At 42.6% G+C, this 17,768-nt stretch overlaps 1 protein-coding gene across 5 annotated transcripts in view; it reads left to right on the top strand.

Annotated features, from left to right (window-relative positions):
- PLEKHH1 (pleckstrin homology, MyTH4 and FERM domain containing H1) overlaps window positions 1-17,768 on the top strand; it is a 288,947-nt gene that overhangs the window by 192,847 nt on the left and 78,332 nt on the right. For all 5 annotated transcript variants that reach the window (XM_033951458.1, XM_033951455.1, XM_033951456.1 and 2 more), the window contains 4 exons: window positions 5,868-6,018; window positions 7,169-7,305; window positions 13,184-13,294; window positions 15,040-15,126. In XM_033951458.1, coding sequence (XP_033807349.1) covers window positions 5,868-6,018; window positions 7,169-7,305; window positions 13,184-13,294; window positions 15,040-15,126 — 486 coding nt within the window. The remainder of the gene's footprint in view (window positions 1-5,867; window positions 6,019-7,168; window positions 7,306-13,183; window positions 13,295-15,039; window positions 15,127-17,768) is intronic.

Raw genomic sequence — 17,768 nt, 5'->3', positions numbered from 1 at the left:
TGGAGCTGTGGCTAGGCAGCCACCTAACCCTGTAGTTCACAGTGGAGATGTTAATATGGCCTCATTAATCTGAAGTCAATGAATCTTAATACTGCTTTAACTGACCATGAGAAGGCTGATTAATTCGGATCACAGTAAACATGAGGCATGGAGAAGGGAGGGAGTTCTCAGTCCCCCCACTTTTACCCATAATATAATAAGGGGTATCCCAGTCCCATCCCTTCCTGAAACAACAATAGTTTGATGTTCTAGTTAGTGTCTGCAATGCCATTTTAATTTTGCTAGCATTTCTTTCATAAAGGAAACAGACTCCCTCCAGACAGTGAAGATTGGGGGGGGGGGGGTGAGGAGGAAGAAACATGGTTTCACAGAGGTGGGAGGCCACGAGTCTTCAGGAGAGAGGGTGGAAAATTGGGGTCCTGGAAGGCCCTTGATGTTTCAGGGTACATAGGGATGAAAAAATATAAAGGCCATTGTTTGGTGAGTCGATGGGGTTTTAAGTGTGTTCCTGAAGCTGTAAAAATTAACCACACTTCCAGAAATGTGGTTAAGTTGGCAGTATTAAGAGAATCCTGTTAAGCCTCTTAGGTATTAATGCAGGACAATGCATCCAGTGTTATTCCTCAATGAACCATTCACATTTTTTTCTGGATTGTAGTCATTTATGTTATTGTTGGGGACTAATGAGAATACAAATGACGTATATCGGACTGAATTCTATATAGGCAGTCCCCGGGTTACAAATGTCTGACTTAAGTATGACTCGTACTTAGACTCGCAGTCGCAGTTTCATTTGATTTCACTTCCAGTGTGCTCCGGAAATGAAGTCCGGCTAAAGACGATGTCAGAGGAACGTTGCCGCCACTGCCTTTGCCGCTGCTGAGAGCTAATTAATGGACAAAGCTTATTTTATCATCAGTTTACATGCTCTATTCCACTCAGTATTTTACAAACCTGTATCATATCCCCCCCAGTCATCTCCTCTCCACTGTGTACCTGCACAGCAAGCGAGCTTAGACCAGTCTCATTCACTGTGCGAAAGCTGAGAATTTTTATGCTGACAAGTGCAGACAAAGAAGGGGACTGACCAGTATTTCCAGTGGCATAGACTCCTACACTTCTCATGCAGCAGATTTAGAAATGATGCATGGCCACATTAAGAACAGTAGGTGGTTGTGCATGTTGTACGTTAGAGGGAACACTGACAGAGACAGTTGGCCCTTTTGTCAGCTGGGAGCAGAGGTAAGCAATAAGAATCTTAAAATCTACATGTTCTGAGTTACATACAAATGCGACTTAAGAACAGCTTTAAAAATATAACTCATTCTTAACCTGGAGACTGTCTGTATATAGTATAGTGTGAAAAAAAAAAAAAATAATAATAATACTGAGCGTTGTTGTATAAACCACCCTTAAAATTGGGCTTATGCCTGGGAACTGTGCCTAACATTATCCTTAGACAAGCAGGCAGTATGTTCTCACATGTGGGTGATGTCATTCACGGAGCCCGGTATGGACAGTGGTAAAGTGTACTGTCATTTCAAGCTTTTAGCAAAGCTCTGAGACTGCTTGTACTGTGCGAGTGCCGTCTTGCCCGACGCTGGCTCCCGAGGTCACCAGTTTTTGGTTTTCCGCGGAGTGAAGCAGATGTATCTGAACTTCGAGTTGTCTTCCCGCTTCACTTTTTCATTTTTATTGTTATTTTACTTGTTCGTTGTTTTTTTATTTTCTACCTTATTTCTTTAAAAATAAAATAGGTTTCGATGTGAGGGGCCTTTAGAATGTCTACCACTGTACCATCGATGCTAATACAGTAATCCAGGAGATAGTAACCATATTTCTTTTAGACTATCTTACCCTACTGCCCATTTGCTAATGTCAAAAGGATAATGTCCAGATCAACCTTTATCTCCATTTGCTTCTTTATTATAAACAACTGGAAGGCTTGGGAGTGGCTGTAGGGGAGGAAGAGGAAGCCACTGCACATCCTACGAGGGATGATTTTATCCTTTTCTGTCTTTCTCTGCCCTCACTAGTGTCTTACTTTATAATTCTAGACCTGTTCTTGAACCTTTCCTTGTTCATTCTGGAATGTTCACTACTATGAATGATACACTGGATAATGGACAGGTTCATAGTCATATCTTCAGGATCCATTATGGATCTCTACACATCTTCCTTTTTTTCTGCATTTGGTATTATTCCAATACTTCTCGTAGAACGTGCCTTTGTAAAGTCTTTTTTTCTATTCCTAGGGATAAACCGCTCTCCCTTCAGAGTATTACTGTTTTTCTACCTGTGATATACTCGTATACCTGAGCAAAGACACAAGAAACAGGAGCGCACTTCTGCACCATTGCTCAGTAGTCATGTACAGTGAAGTCATATACAGTGTCATGTACAGCGTAGACCGACCCTGGTTCAACTCTTACTTCACCTCTATTACTGGTTGCAAGTCCCTACCCTGCTGATGACTTATGTTTATTTATTTATGTCAGTTTCGTTCCTCACTTTCTATTCTTCTCTGTGCTTTATAGGAAACCATAGAGCTCCCCTTCTGGCTAAGGCCAGGAGCATGTAAACTCTCTCCACCACCTGCACAATTCGAAATGGCCTGGTGGTAGCTATAGTACACTGAAATCCAAAGGCTTTGCCATCTAAATCTATCTTGGTTTTTTGATAACCTACCATTCACATCCTGTGCTGTTGGTTTTTTAGCTCACTTCGACCAGTTCTTCTTCTATCAAGATACATTCCACTTATTTCTTCTATTTGGGCTCCCTGCACTGTCTGCAGTACCCACTATGCACTCCCTTCTTCAGGGTTCCAAAGCTTACTCTGTGCCCTCATTTGCTTAGTAATCTTGTTTTCATTCCCACTTGACAGCATGTCTGGTTTCTTCCCCTCATAGTTCCATCACATATTTTCAGCTGGAAATAATGATTCCCTGTGCTTTCCATCGTTTCTCTGGCTTCTATCGCTACAATGTAAAAATCATGCTTTGTACTGAGTCTACGATTCTTTTCCAATGGGCTAGTGAACTTTCCGTTCCATCGCCAACCTTTCTATCTTTTATTTTCAGTGTTTCTCATAATCACATAATTATCTGTGCAACAATATTTTTTTCCTTCTGGTTGCACAGTTACTCTATTTCTCTCTTTGGCTTCATGGCCTCCTTTTTGTAACCCTGACTACTTCTCTTGCTTCTCAAGAAGGACCTCTGAAGCAACTCTAACTCTCAGGCACATTGCGTTTTTACATTTCTCTTAAGTCAGCCTCAACTCTATGGTGTCACATCACCTTCACTTGATATCTCTTTGTTTAAGGGTGAACTATTTGGTAGCAAGTATCGAAACTCAATTTGAACATGAGTTCATTTCCAACAGGCTTCCCTTTCCTGTCTAGTTTGTTTGTTTTTTTCTATTATCATCTAAAAGAAAAAAGGGAACAGAATGGAACTATCCTCCGATTGTTCTACAGTTCCCTTCCATTGGTACACGTGGTTTTTCATGCTGTATTATTCCACTATTTGCAACCAGATTCATGGTAGCTCTTTCCACCATTCCTTCCTTTAATTAGGAAAAGGTCCTATATCTCTTACATGATCTTCAAGTTTCTAAGCTCACTACTCTCCTTTTCAGTAGAAGATGAGGCCGGTTTCTGCATATAAATTGGCATACCCCTCTCTTTGATTTCCCTTCCATATGGGGATATCCAACATTTCCATTCCCCGTTCAGCATTTCTTTACTAAACTTCTTTACTGGTTTCCTTTTTTTCCGGCATATTCAGAAGTACAACTTCTCCTTTGCAATCCTTGTACTGGCTCTTTTATTTTTCAAGACATGCCAGAGCTCTTTCACAGCCCTCAAGGGGAGCATTTTTAACATGTGGCTTTGCCCCCTGTACACCACTATTTCTTTCCATTTACTTTCTATAATCCATAGCAATGAATTTCTCTCCTTACCATGGTGTATTTTTCCTTTTTTTATTATAAAATTATTCTATTCAATGGGAACCATGCTGTCATTTTACTTGGCAAAATTCCCTTTCACTACCCATCTGTGTCTACCTGAGACATGACTGCTTATAACTGCTCTTTTTAGTCTGGTCGTCCATGTATGTACATTTGCCAGTATCCATTTATTCTTTTCTTCTTAAATCTTTATGGTGTCTCCCTCGCCTATGTCTCAAGAAACAGGAAACACTACCTTCACAACCATGAAAGCAGAGAACAAAAAATGATGTTGACTAGTCAGTGTTCAATTTCCTTCACTTGGGTATAGAACTAACTAAACTAAACCTTAAGCTTATATACCGCATCTTCTCTATAAGGATAGAGCTCGACACGGTTTACAAGAGTTTAAGAAAGGAAAATATAATAAGAATTAGTGGTTATATAGAGAGCAGTGGAAATTACATTTTTGAAAATAGCCACGTTTTCAGATGTTTTCTAAATAACTGGAAAGAGCCCAAATTACGCAGCTGGACAGGAAAGTTATACCAACGGTCAGTAATTTTAAAGTAGAGAGATATCCCTAATTTTCCGATATAAATAACACCTTTTAACGAGGGGAAAGATGATAATTTAAGCTTTTGGATAGATCTGGTAATATCAGGTCTCACATAGTTCCAGGATAGAGGAATTAAAGGGGGAAGAGTGCCATGCAAGATCTTAAATGTTAGGCAGGCACATTTAAAGTAAACCCTAGAGATTACTGGGAGCCAGTGAAGTTTTAACAAAAGTGGGGAAACATGACGACCTTGTGTGCCAGCATCGAGCGGGAAGGCACTCACATTATGAACAGTGCGGGCAGTCTTGAAGCTTTGCTAAAAGCTTAAAGTGACAGTACCCATTACCACTGTCCATACTGGGCTCCGTGGATGATGTCACCCACATGTGAGAAAATCTGCCTGCTGTCCATAGATAACATCCATTACAGTAAGTGACTGTGCTTTTTTGCATATCCATTTGCACCAACAGAAATGTGGTACAAATTCTCACGCCTAAAGTTAGGCATGGATACCCCTTATTCTATAATTACATCTATAACATTGACGAACGCACTGATCCGCCCATGACCCGTCCATTTCCACGCTCCCTTTATGGCACTGTCATAAATTTAAGTTAAAGCCAATTAATGCTAATAATTTCTTGTTAAGAAGCCAATTATCAGCACCAATTTGGCTTGTTATTCAATTGAGTCACATTCACAAATTGGGCGTGTGTCCAAATTTGCATGTGCAACTTAAAGTACCACATATAGAGTTCGAGAAATTGTTCATAGGCTTTACCTATTGCTCTTGTTAATGAATGTCAGTGAGCATTTAAAATACACTGACATAATGGCACTTTGCATCATCTCTACAGGTGAATAGCCTCACTATTCTCTTAGGGGTTCAATATATTCTGCTCACAGTGAAGAGCAGTTTATAAGCCACTTCCAGGTATGGACTGACTTAACCCCAGATATTCAACACTGGGGCATGCATAGCTCTCGGCATTGAATATCTGGGTATGTCTGCTAACCTGGAAGTTAACCGGATCCAGCTGTTATTCAGACTGGTGCCTGGTTAACTTGGTATATAAAATTAGGACTTTATGTAGTTACTTAGCCAATTACTAAGCCACTATGTAGTTACTTAGCCAATTACTAAGCCAATTACTTAGCCACTAACTAAGTTGATACTCTGCCCTAACCTAGTCAGTTAGAAGATGACCAGTCCATTTCTCCAGCCTGGTTAAACCCTTTTGAATTTCTACCCCTTAAAAAGTACATACAAAACAACAGGACACTATGGCCAACCTGTATCTGTATGTGATGTGATATCTCAAGAATTCTCAATACTTGGGCTATTTGTTTCTCAGAGAGCCACCCAGATCAGCAGTGTTCCTTTCCTGGATGAGTCATCAGGCTCCGATGATGACTGCAGCTCCCAGGCCAGTTTCCAAGCCTCCAATACTGGCACAGAGGCAAAAAAGATGAGCATGCCAGGAAGCCCGCGAGCTGTGAAACGAGGTAACAGATGGAATGTGGTATTGCAGAATATATTAAGGAAGTAGTGTTAAAAGACTGAGGTGCCATTTACACATTTAAAATACTGATTTATATGTATGAATTGGCATGCACATGGAATAAGGTCATACAGATGCTTATCATAATATGTCATGACTCAGGGAGTCCATGTGACCAAACCTATTTGGTGATGAATTGCTAAGTGAGTATAGTACTGACCCATGTAGTCCTGCTGCTTCTGTGTATATTGGAGTAGCCTAGTGGTTAATGCAGTGGCCTGAGAACCTGGAGAACTGGGTATGATTCCCACTTCAGTTCCTTGTGACTCTGGGCAAGTCACTTAACCCTCCATCATCCCAGGTACAAAAGAATAAGTGCCTGTATATAACATTTATTTATTTATTTTTTAAATTTATAAACTGCTTAAATCTAAGTGGTGTACAGATATTATATATACGCAAATTATAAAAAGTCATAAGAAATAATACACAATAGATAAATGAACACTGTAAAATATAACATAAATTCAAATCATTCTTTCTTAATCTTCTCTCAAAATAGAGGATCACCCAAACCTGGAGCATTCAAACCCCATACAAGTTACAAAAGGCATCTACGAACAATTGTGTTTTTAATAGCTTCTCGAATGATATATGATCCTTACATGCTCTCATCACTCCTGGAATGGAGTTCCATAGTTTTTTCCCAGCAATGGAAAAAATAGCCATTCTTGATTTCACCTAATGGATCCCATCTTCTTTCAAACTAGTCATGCAAACAGCTTTGATTGTAGCCACAGAAAAGTGGTATTAGAAGTCCCGTTCCCTCATTATTATTATTACACTATAAAAACACTTGTCACCTGTCCCTATTATAAAAATCAACTGGCTTATTTCTCCAGTAATCTGACGTGCAGATACCTTTGACTGTGGTATTATTTTGTTTGCAATATTAATGATATGGTTAGATTGTTAGCTCTTCTGAGTAGAGACTGTCTATTGTATGTTAAATGTACAGCGCTGCATACGCCTTTCAGTGCTATAGAAATGATAAATAGTAGTAGATACACAGAGCCCTTAGTGGAAACCGACACACTGAAATCTCTCTGCCTTTTCAGATCAGTAGTTCACATTTGGCTGTTTATTGCCTGCAGGTGCCTCCATGTCTTCCATGAGCTCAGAGAGTGACTACGCTATTCCTCCTGATGCGTATTCTATAGACAGCGATTATTCTGAACCTGAGCACAAGCTCCTGCGTACCTCTTCCTACTCCACCGATGGGATCTGCAATGTGAGTTGACCCTTCCCCATGATCACTGCAGGGTTTTGGGCAATGTTCTCTCTAATTTTTGCTGGCCCATATGCGCATAAAAGATATTTTGAGGGAAACTCTATAAATGGCGCCTAAACTTAAGCATTGGTAGGTACCCTACTGGCACTTAAGTTAATTGGGAAATACCGTTTGAAATGGCAATCGACATTAAATTTAAAATGCCTACTGGCGCCTAAATAAAAGGTGCCAGAATTGCGTCTCCGGAGGGACCTATTGGTGCCTAATGCCACTGTAAACATGGCTAATGCTGGAAGTGGCGTTAGATGCCATAAAGCGCCTACGTAGGCCTTAAAAACCCTGGCCTACCTTTCCTGGAGTCACGATTCTCTAAACGGTGCCGTTGCGTGATTGACACATGATCAGCGACCACTTTTTATGTGGCCACTGATATCGGTGCCATTTAGAGAATCTAGGCTTTTGTATTCAGGTTTTCAGCCTCGACTCAATTTGTAAAGCCAGGAAATATTTTGTGCATGCAGTTACTAGGCATGTGTGCACATGTGCACAGCTTAGAGGGAGCTCCAGCTGTCTGTTCAGAATAAGTGCAGCAAAACTGAAAAATGTATTAACAGGCTTCTAAAAGGGATCTTCCAAGAACATAAGAATAAGAACATAAGAATAGCCTTACTGGGTCAGACCAATGGTCCATTAAGCCCAGTAGCCCATTCTCACAGTGGCCAATCCAGGTCACTAGTACCTGGCAAAAACCCAAAGAGTAGCAACATTCCAGCATCTCAAAGAATAGCAAGAACCCCAATGAGAGCAATATTCCAGAGCTGAGATTGTGATGTCATAATGCCTTATTCCAAAGTGCCTCAGAGCCATCCTCAATTGTGATGTTACAAAGGCTCACGTGACAATATAAGAATAGCTACTGGGTCAGACCAATGGTCCATCTAGCCCAGCAGCCTGTCCCCATGGTGGCCAATCCAGGTCCCTAGTACTTGGCCAAAACCCAAGGAGTAGCAACATTCCATGCTTCCAATCCAGGGCAAGCAGTGGCTTCCCCCATGTCTTAGTATACATCCAATCTCAAGAGAGCCTCTGCTGATAAAATTCACTTGGGAAAAAGGTGGCCTGGGATTGCCAATATATCTACAGTATGGTTTTTATGTCTGATCTAGGCATTTTTCAATACATGACTAATATCTGAACAAGTAATTGCTAAGTCACTAGAAGGAAGAATTTCAAAATCGTTTACGTTGGTCAAAAACAATTTATCCATGTAGACTGGTCATCTGAAGACTGCCCTCCCTCAGTTTGGTTAGAAGTGTGCAGGCCATGTACCCACATTATTTTCTTTGAATAAAATACTCATAAAGAGAAAGTTATAATTGTCTGTGGGTACTTGCAAAAACACATTTATACTTTCCCTTTGAAAACTATAGCAAAGTTTGTCGGTACACAGCATTCACAGACTTTGAATCCCTTTTTCTGAGCTGCACTAGTAAATGAGCTTAGCACATCTTAATGCAGGACTTTCCAGCATGCTAAGGGACATAACCTGCAAACAGCGCTGTAATTGATGGCCACCTACAAAAAACGGTGTCAGTCGCATGTCAATCTTGCTACAGCGCTGTTTGCAGAATTGCAGCTCCCGTTAAAGGTAGGCACTGGTAATGTAGGCCAGGGTTTTAAAAGCCCCCATTACCGGCACCTACCTTTGATGGAGAATCATGCCTAACAGCGCCTAAGGTCATTTCTGGCCCAAACCAAACCTTAGACGCCTCCATAATAATTGACTTCACTGGTCAAAAACCACATTCTGGGATTCACTGTTAACAAGCAGTAGAGCAACTAATTATTAACTCAAGTAACATAGAAATATAGAAATAGACGGCAGAAAGGGCCACGGCCCATCTAGTCTGCCCACCCCAATGACCCTCCCCTACCTTTCTCTGTGAATAAATCCCACGTGTCTATCCCATTTGGCCTTAAAATCAGGCACGCTGCTGGCCTCAATAACCTGAGGTGGAAGACTATTCCAGCGATCAACCACCCTTTCAGTGAAAAATAATTTCCTGGTGTCCCCGTGCAGTTTCCCGCCCCTGATTTTCCACGGATGCCCCCTTGTTGCCGCGGGACCCTTGCAAAAGAAGATATCTTCTTCCACCTCGATGCGGCCCGTGAGATACTTGAATGTCTCGATCATGTCACCCCTCTCTTTGCATTCCTCGAGTGAGTACAGCTGTAACTTATCCAGCCGTTCCTCGTACGGGAGATCCTTGAGTCCTGAGACCATCCAGGTGGCCATTCTCTGGACCGACTCCAGTCTCAGCACATCCTTACGGTAATGCGGCCTCCAGAATTGCACACAGTATTCCAGGTGGGGCCTCACCATGGATCTATACAATGGCATAATGACTTCAGGCTTACGGCTGACGAAACTCCTGCATATGCAACCTATGATTTGCCTTGCCTTGGATGAAGCTTGCTCCACTTGATTGGCAGTCTTCATGTTCTCACTGACAATCACCCCTAAGTCTCGTTCTGCTTCATTACTTGTTAGGATCTCGCCATTAAGGGTGTAAGTCTTGCATGGATTTTGGCTGCCCAGGTGCAACTAATACAATTATAATTGCCCAGGTGCAACTAATACAATTATAATTAATTTGATCCACGAAGAACAGGTTTGTTTATCCATCAGGAAAGATTCTAACTGGGAGGGATCAACAAAAATATATCTGTTCCCATAATTAACCTTTACATGGAAATCTAAGGAAAAATGTTGCTCCTAAAGCCAAGACCTTAGACATAAGCTGTAGGAACTGCTGCCTAGCTACATCGGGAAACATAAATTGGTTGCCACAAAACAGAGCCCATTTTGTAGGAAAGTATAATTTCAAAATCAAATTCTTCCCAGCTTCAGAAGAAAAAGTTACTAACTAGCACATCCTATATAATAAAATCCTAGCCACACATGCGCACTCATATTTGCGTGCTTCCATGATCTGTAGGTCTGTGGCCGCAGGAGTGCGCATGCGCGAGTCCCCAGCCTTACTTCCCAGCACCTACCACTCGCCGGCAGGACTGGACGCCAGCGCTGGACTCCCTGCTCTCCGTGTCGGCTCCTCTCACGAGCCGCACCAGCATCAGAGAAGGCTTCCGACGCTGGCGGGGATCGAGAGGAGCCGCGGTGACAAAACACTCCAGCGCCAAAACAATCCAGCCGCAAAGGGATGCCGCGGTCCCGACTCCAAACCTGTGACTCCAGCAGCGTGTGCAGCACTCTACACACGCTGCTTCGGGGCCTTCTACTGCCCTGATTTACTCTGGCAAGTCCCTGATGACATCATCAGAGACGCGGCAGAGGAAATCAGGGCAGTAGAAGGCCCCGAAGCAGCGTGTGTAGAGTGCTGCACACGCTGCTGGAGTCGCAGGTTTGTCGAGACCGCGGGAATGGAAAGGGGGGGGGGGAAATGACTAAGGGAGCCGGCCAGACTATTGCTGCTTGCGCTGCGATTGTTAATGAGGGAGGGACAGGGATGGAGCAGGAGGTGGAGAGGCGGATGGGGGCTGGCGCTCCCATCAAGACGATGCCCTGGGCAGACTCATCCTACCGCCTCCCACTTACTATGCCACATATGTGCATTCTCATGATGGAGTCGGGTTGAGGGAAAATCTTTTAAAATTACATTAAAAAAAACACACACATAAGGACAGAAGGCTACAGAGACAGATTAAAAGAGACAGACACCAAAACAAAGACAGACAGACATACAGTGGCCAAGGAGAGAGAGAGAGAAACAGAAAGAAAGAAAGACAGACAGACACACAAATCTATTCTAGCACCCGTTAATATAACGGACTTAAAGACTAGTTTAGTAATAATATCTTGAGAAAATTCTAAAAACTAAGCTATCTGGTGCAATTTAATCCATTCTCCCTTCCTCTTTGACTTTCCTAGAACCTTTTATCACATATTATATATTCTGGACTGATAATAAATCAGCCTTAGAATATTGCAATATGTCCTTCAAATATATTTTCAAAAGTACCAATGAGACCAAATAATGAGTCATGGGAAATTCGATACTCTAAATTTTCTACTACAAAAATGATTTTCCATTGCTTCTAATTGATTTTGCAATAAGGAACTATCTTTAACAAAGGTTACAAGCATCTGCAGTCTCCTATCTATTGATTTCCCCATTTTTCCAATATTAATTTTAGTGTCTCCTAATATCTTCTTAATCTCAGAGAACATTATGGCCCTTCTTGAAAAAATTGACACAGGCAGAGAAACAAGGAGGCTGGGTTACCCTTTCAGTACTGGAACGAGGTGGTAGGCCTTGGGGTGATAGGTGATTCTCTCTAATGCTGTGCTGTTTTACAGTTTACAGTTTATTTCTACTTGATATATTGCTTTTCCACAAACAATCCAGGATCAATAAAAAATATAAAACAAAAAGAACCGCAGTTGATGATAGGACAACACACGAGACTTTTCACACCCATTCAAACATTCCAGTTAGAAAAGATCAAATACATAGACAAGTCTGTGAGGTTGTCCTACATTATCAAACAGTATCTATCATAGTAATGTCTTCCTCATGCCTAGCCTCAAAGGAATGAGACTGCAAAAGCCTGCTGAAAAAAAATGGGCTTTTAGCACTCTCCTGAAATATGGATGAGACCGCTCCACACGGAGCTCTTTCAGTAAGGCGTTCCATAATACTGGTGCCAAATAGATGAAAGGCCCCTTGTGCATCACCTTTAATCGGACATTCTGAACTGCTGGAACCCAAAGTAAAAAATCCATACCCAAATACAAATCTTGACGGGGCTTATAGCAGACAATCAAATCACAAAGAGAAACAGGGGAACTAGAATATACAACCTTCTAAGTTAGTAATAATACTTTAAAATGCACCCTGCAATATACCAGCAACCAATGATTGGACACATAGACGGGGGTTACACGTGTGCATTTATGTATTCCCCCCAACATCCATATTACAGTATTTTGCAGCATCGGCAATTTACTCAAATTCGCCTTCATCAACCTTACTAAAAACCACATCCGCATAGTCTAGTTGTATCATAAATAAAGGCATGCAAAAAGGTTAAAAATGATTGTCCGTCAACCAAACCTTTAACCACATACACTTTCTGCAAGGCCATATAGCCACCATGAAAAGGATCATCCACATGGGCTGTAAATGTCAACTGCTCATCGATCAGCACCCCTAGGTATCTAAATAAACTAACTACCACTAAGGACTGTCCAAACAGTCACCATGGAACTGCCTCCTTTCATTTGAGGACTTTCTCTCTCACCTTGGTTCCACCCCTTAAAGGTGCACAGCACCCTTCAGAAAACAAAGCATGCCTAAGCAAGTGCCTGCTTTGCTAATAGGAAATATGACTCTGTCTCCTTCTACCTCTTACATTAATTAAGGGATCACTGATAGCCCAACATGACAATGTTTTTACCCAATAAGGAAATAAAATGAACAAAATAATTTTCATAAAACTCCCAAAATTTATACAGTATCAAGCAGCAGCTCAAACTATTAGCATATCCTCTGAAGCAGTCTAGTATTAGGTGAAACATAACTATGTCGGGCTGTGTTTGTGTGATTCAACAAGTTGTTTCCTTCAGTAAATGCCTTGAACTCTGACCCTGTCTACACAAGTGATCTGCTATCTGTAGTTTTTGGCTGTCTGCAGATCCTTAGCCTCTCTTCTCTGTTCACTTAAACGAGCACTGCCAGCTACAGTATTTGGTTTTTCAAAAGGCAACTTATACAGTGTCCCTCTTTCAGTCTTTCACCTTTATTTGTGTTTTTTGTAACCTTGTATTTGAACCCTCGTATATTTTTCCATGCTGCAGGAGCCTCTGGAAAAATCTGGCTATCTCCTGAAAATGGGCAGCCAGGTGAAAACCTGGAAGAGGCGCTGGTTTGTCCTGAGAAATGGAGAAGTCATGTACTACAAGTCCCCTGTAAGTATCAAGCATCCACCAGTATCAAAAACACAAAGTTGAATTCACATTAGCACCTAGCAGTCAATTTTACTACAACTACAGCAACCAGTCATGTGATACCCAACACTTATGATCCAAAGTGGATGGGAGGAACCTAAAGGAAAACTCCTTCATAGTGGAAAAATAGACTAATGGTTGAAGCAGCAGGCTGAGAAACAGAGAAGCCAAGTTCAAGTCCCACTACAACTACTTGTGATCTTATCAAGGGCTAGATGCACTAAAGTCAGTCGGTAATACCAACTGGATCATTGTTGGCCAATTCCCTGACTGATTCTGGACGAGCGATCGATGCAGTACGCAAGTATGCAAGTGATTTGCACGCAAACTTGACAGATCAATCGCTCAGTGAGCGATTGACACATGCGCAGAGCCCTAACAGCTGTGACAGGGGAAGTTAGGGCTTCTTTTTTTTAATGGCACAGATGTTGTGCATATGTTGCACACGCACAATCTGCCCCATTAAAAAAAAAAAAATCCCCCTGTGCTAATGGCCTTCCTCAATCACCACCCCACGAACCGGCACCGTGACACCCACCCACATGGCAGCGAAAATAGAAGGAGGGATGCCTACTCCCTCCTGCCTGGCCAAATACCCCCACGCCATGCCCCTACCCAGTCCTTGACCCCCCCCCATGTCATAGACCCCCACCATCCACTACCCTCCCACCTTCCTCCTGAAAAAAAAAAATGAAGGAGGGTTGTCCGCTCCTTCCTGCCACCGGATGCTCCCCCAAACCCTCAGCTCCACTCCCTGACACCCCTCCCCGTACTTTTGGTAGATGTTGGGAGCTGGAGGGAAGCACGGTCTCTCCAGCTTCGAGGCCTAGCATGTGGAAAATGATGGGCCTTCCCCTCCCTGGTGCACCATATGATGCATGGGGAGGAGCCTAAGGCCCCAATTGGTTCAGATACCCAAGGCCTCTCCCCATGGGAGGGGCCATAGGTGTTTGAGCCAATCGGGGCCTTAGGCTCATCCCTCTGTATCCATATTTGACCTTGTTTCAGTATTCGATCTTGTTTCAGTTTTGACCAAAAATGCTTCTCCCCCCTCTGAACAATAGTGGGCTCGGCTTCCTCTTCCCCCTCCTTCCCAAACAACAGTAGCCCCTCAGGACCTACCTTTGAGTCCCTGATGGTCTAGTGGTAAGTCAGGGCAGGAGCAAGCCCCAGTTGCGGCCCTGACTGGGTTGCGGCCCTTGAGGATCGATGTTACCCAACCCTGCTCTATCTGGATATTTAGTGGCAACCTCAATATGGATAAGGCCTCTGAATTTCTGAATTGATTTGCCCATGACAGTGTTTTAAAGAAATGCTGACCACTATGGGCTCAATATCAGGGGCAAGTTACCATCTTTAAATATTTGCCCAATTGTCAAATAAGCCATAAGACATTTTTCATAAGCTGACAGCTTGGATCACAAGCAAGTGTATACTGAGGAGTCTCAAAACTAGGGCTTTTTTTAGCCTGTGCACTTATGTCTCCCCTTTATGTCATGCTGTAATGTGGTCTGGTTCATCCAGCTTTTAGTACCTGAAGGATTCTACCTCTCCTGTTCTGGAATGGTAATACTCGTAGTGCCGCACCAGCCTGCAGGCAGATACATACAAGACACTTGAAACTGTCTGGAGCTCTAGAGGATTGATAGCTTAGATAGGCTTCGTTTGGTAACCTTGTTGAAGATTTCATGGCTTTGTTCCTGTAGAGTGATGTCATCCGGAAGCCCCAGGGGCAGATAGAGCTGAATTCCTCATGCAGGATTATCAGAGGAGAAGGATCGCAAACTTTCCAGGTGAGAGAGTGCTGGGAGTCTAATCTACTAGAGCTGAATGGAGAGGTGATGACAGGGATAAAAGCTTCAAAGAGCCTGAGACAGCCTGGGCTTCTTGCCAGCTCTGTTCAGTGTCTTGGTGATACAGATGTTCGGATATCCATTTCCTTTTGGGCTAGTTTTCTTTTCTTACCTCTTTTCAAAGGAATTCTGATTGCCCATAAAATATTAGAGAATCGACAACCATTAATCACACAATCTCCACACTGCTACATGAATGGCGTGAAAGACATTTATGACAGGCCTGTCTTTTATAATCTGAATTCTAACTCAAACTCCTTCTGTTTGGGTAGTTTTAAACTGAAAGTGATGTGTTAGAGTGAATTTAATAGCATAGTACAATACTTTCCCCCCTCCCAAAAAAAAAGTTTCTGTGCAAGAATGAAATTGTGATTCCCGGAGCTAAACAGGATAGTAACGGAGGGGGACTGCTTCCACCTCTGCCCACTACACCACCAGCGATTATCTTTGGGTAAGTCCTGGTGGTATGGGAGAGACCAGTAGGTTGGGAGTTCCCCTTGACACTTGTGGGTGGGTAGAGCTTAGATATGAGGTGATCCTGCCATTGCATCTTTGGCCAAACTACCTGACCGCCAGTAGCACAGCTGCAGTTAGTGCCTCCTTTAAACGTCTGCCCTAGCATGTTCCATATGTTAAAAGTCTCATTAGCTGCTCAGTGCAGCTTGGTAAAAAGACTTTCAGTATGTTACATAATAACATAGTAAATGACGGCAGATAAAGATCCGAATGGTCCATCCAGTCTGCCCAACCATTTAATTTATGTTTAAACAATTTTTATTGATGACAAGAAATGCAAAAAGCAACAAAAGTACAAGTCATCAAATGTTTTTACTATATACAAAGCCACAACCAGTACCAAATCCAAATCCCCCCAACACACCCAAGAACTACCCCCCTCCCCCCCCCACCTCGTGGCATCCCACCAGATGCAATAGAACCAGAATCCTTTCCAAATAACCAGAAATGCGTCACTTTAGAGTTCATTAAGTATTGCAATTCTGCCCCTGTGGTGCAGCTGCACCAGATAGGGTCCCCAGACTTTCAATTAGAGTCACTTTCCCTTCCATTTTCCCCAGACATCTCTAGCCTCCCAGCTGGCCAATTGATACAATAAATTACACCAGGGCCAATAGGTGGACACAGTGTTAGATGTCCAGTTTTGCAAGATAGATTTGCGCACCACCAAACTCATTTTCCGACATAACAGAGTTTGAACAGCAGGCAAAGACCCAAAAGTTCTCAGTACATCCAAGACCAGTTGGGAAACCGTGCCTGCTATAGGAGAATGGAGGATCCTCCGCATAAATCCCACAATACATTTCCAATAGACACTTTATACAAGGACACTGCCAAAAAGCATGTTCTAAAGTATTGCGAGATCTCACACATTTAACATAAAGATCAGAAGTTATTCCTCTACTATAATAGAGTTGACATTGGGTATAATAACCTCTCAAAAGCACCCGATAATAATATTCACACAACCAAGCACATTTGGTCAAGGCAGGGATACCCCATATATTGACATGAAGGTCCCACTGTGACAGATCAAGATTTAAATGGGCACTTCATCATTGGGTATACACCATAAAATCCTTACGAGGTACCAAACTCCCCCAAGATTTTATAGAGGCTCGATACAGTACAAAGAACTTCTCCCTCTCTGGCAAAAAATTGCCGCAACGCATCCCCCATATGAGTTCCCAAAAGTGATTTGTCCAAAGACGCCCAGTAGTGTTTCAGTTGGTAATATGCAAATCTATTACCCCCAACGATCACCCACTGGACCCTGAAGAGCATCAAAGGGCAAGAGGTCTCCCCGTTCCTGATGCACATGTTCCAGCCGTGCAATCCCCTGTTGCACCCAATCCCCAAAAACTCTATTCTCCATACCTGGCATAAAAAATACATTTCCACAAAGAGGCAACAAATTAGTGGTTCTGGGATTTTCACCCAACAATCGTACCAGCCAAGTCCAAACTCCCTGTAACAGTCCCAATAGGATACTGTCCTGAAAGCATCGAGGAGTGTTCCTTAGAGTTAAGTGCAACAAAGAGTAGACATCATGGGGGGCATACTCCCTTTCCAAGGACACTGGCATGTACCGGGATTTAGTCAAAATCCAATCACCTAGATGGCGCAGAAGGCAAGCATGATTATACAAACTGAATATCAGTCAAGCCCAAACTTCCCAACTTTGGGCTTCTTGCCAGCCCAGCAAAATCCCATAAAATGCCGCTCCAAGACCTGAATATCACAGACCTTCAACCGAAGTGGAAGAGTCTGCAAAACATATAACCATTTAGGTAACACCATCATACGAAGTAAACTAATACGCCCCATCAAAGAAATCAGTAGCTGTCTCCATCCCACAAGCACCTTCGCGGTTCAGTGATGTAACAGCGGAACATTAAGCTGATATAACTGGTGAGGATCCATGGCCAAATATTTAAAAGCCCGAGTGACCCATTTATAATCATTTAATTTAAATGGTCCTTTTTCTTAGATATTTCTGGACCAGAAATTCAGAGCCCTGCCGGGTAGTGTGCTTAGGTTCTATCTACTGGAGTCTCCGTCAAAGC

This window comes from Geotrypetes seraphini, chromosome 7 (assembly GCF_902459505.1).
Source record: "Geotrypetes seraphini chromosome 7, aGeoSer1.1, whole genome shotgun sequence".
In the NCBI taxonomy this organism is placed as follows: domain Eukaryota; kingdom Metazoa; phylum Chordata; class Amphibia; order Gymnophiona; family Dermophiidae; genus Geotrypetes; species Geotrypetes seraphini.
This window is presented reverse-complemented; position numbering and strand designations above follow the sequence as displayed.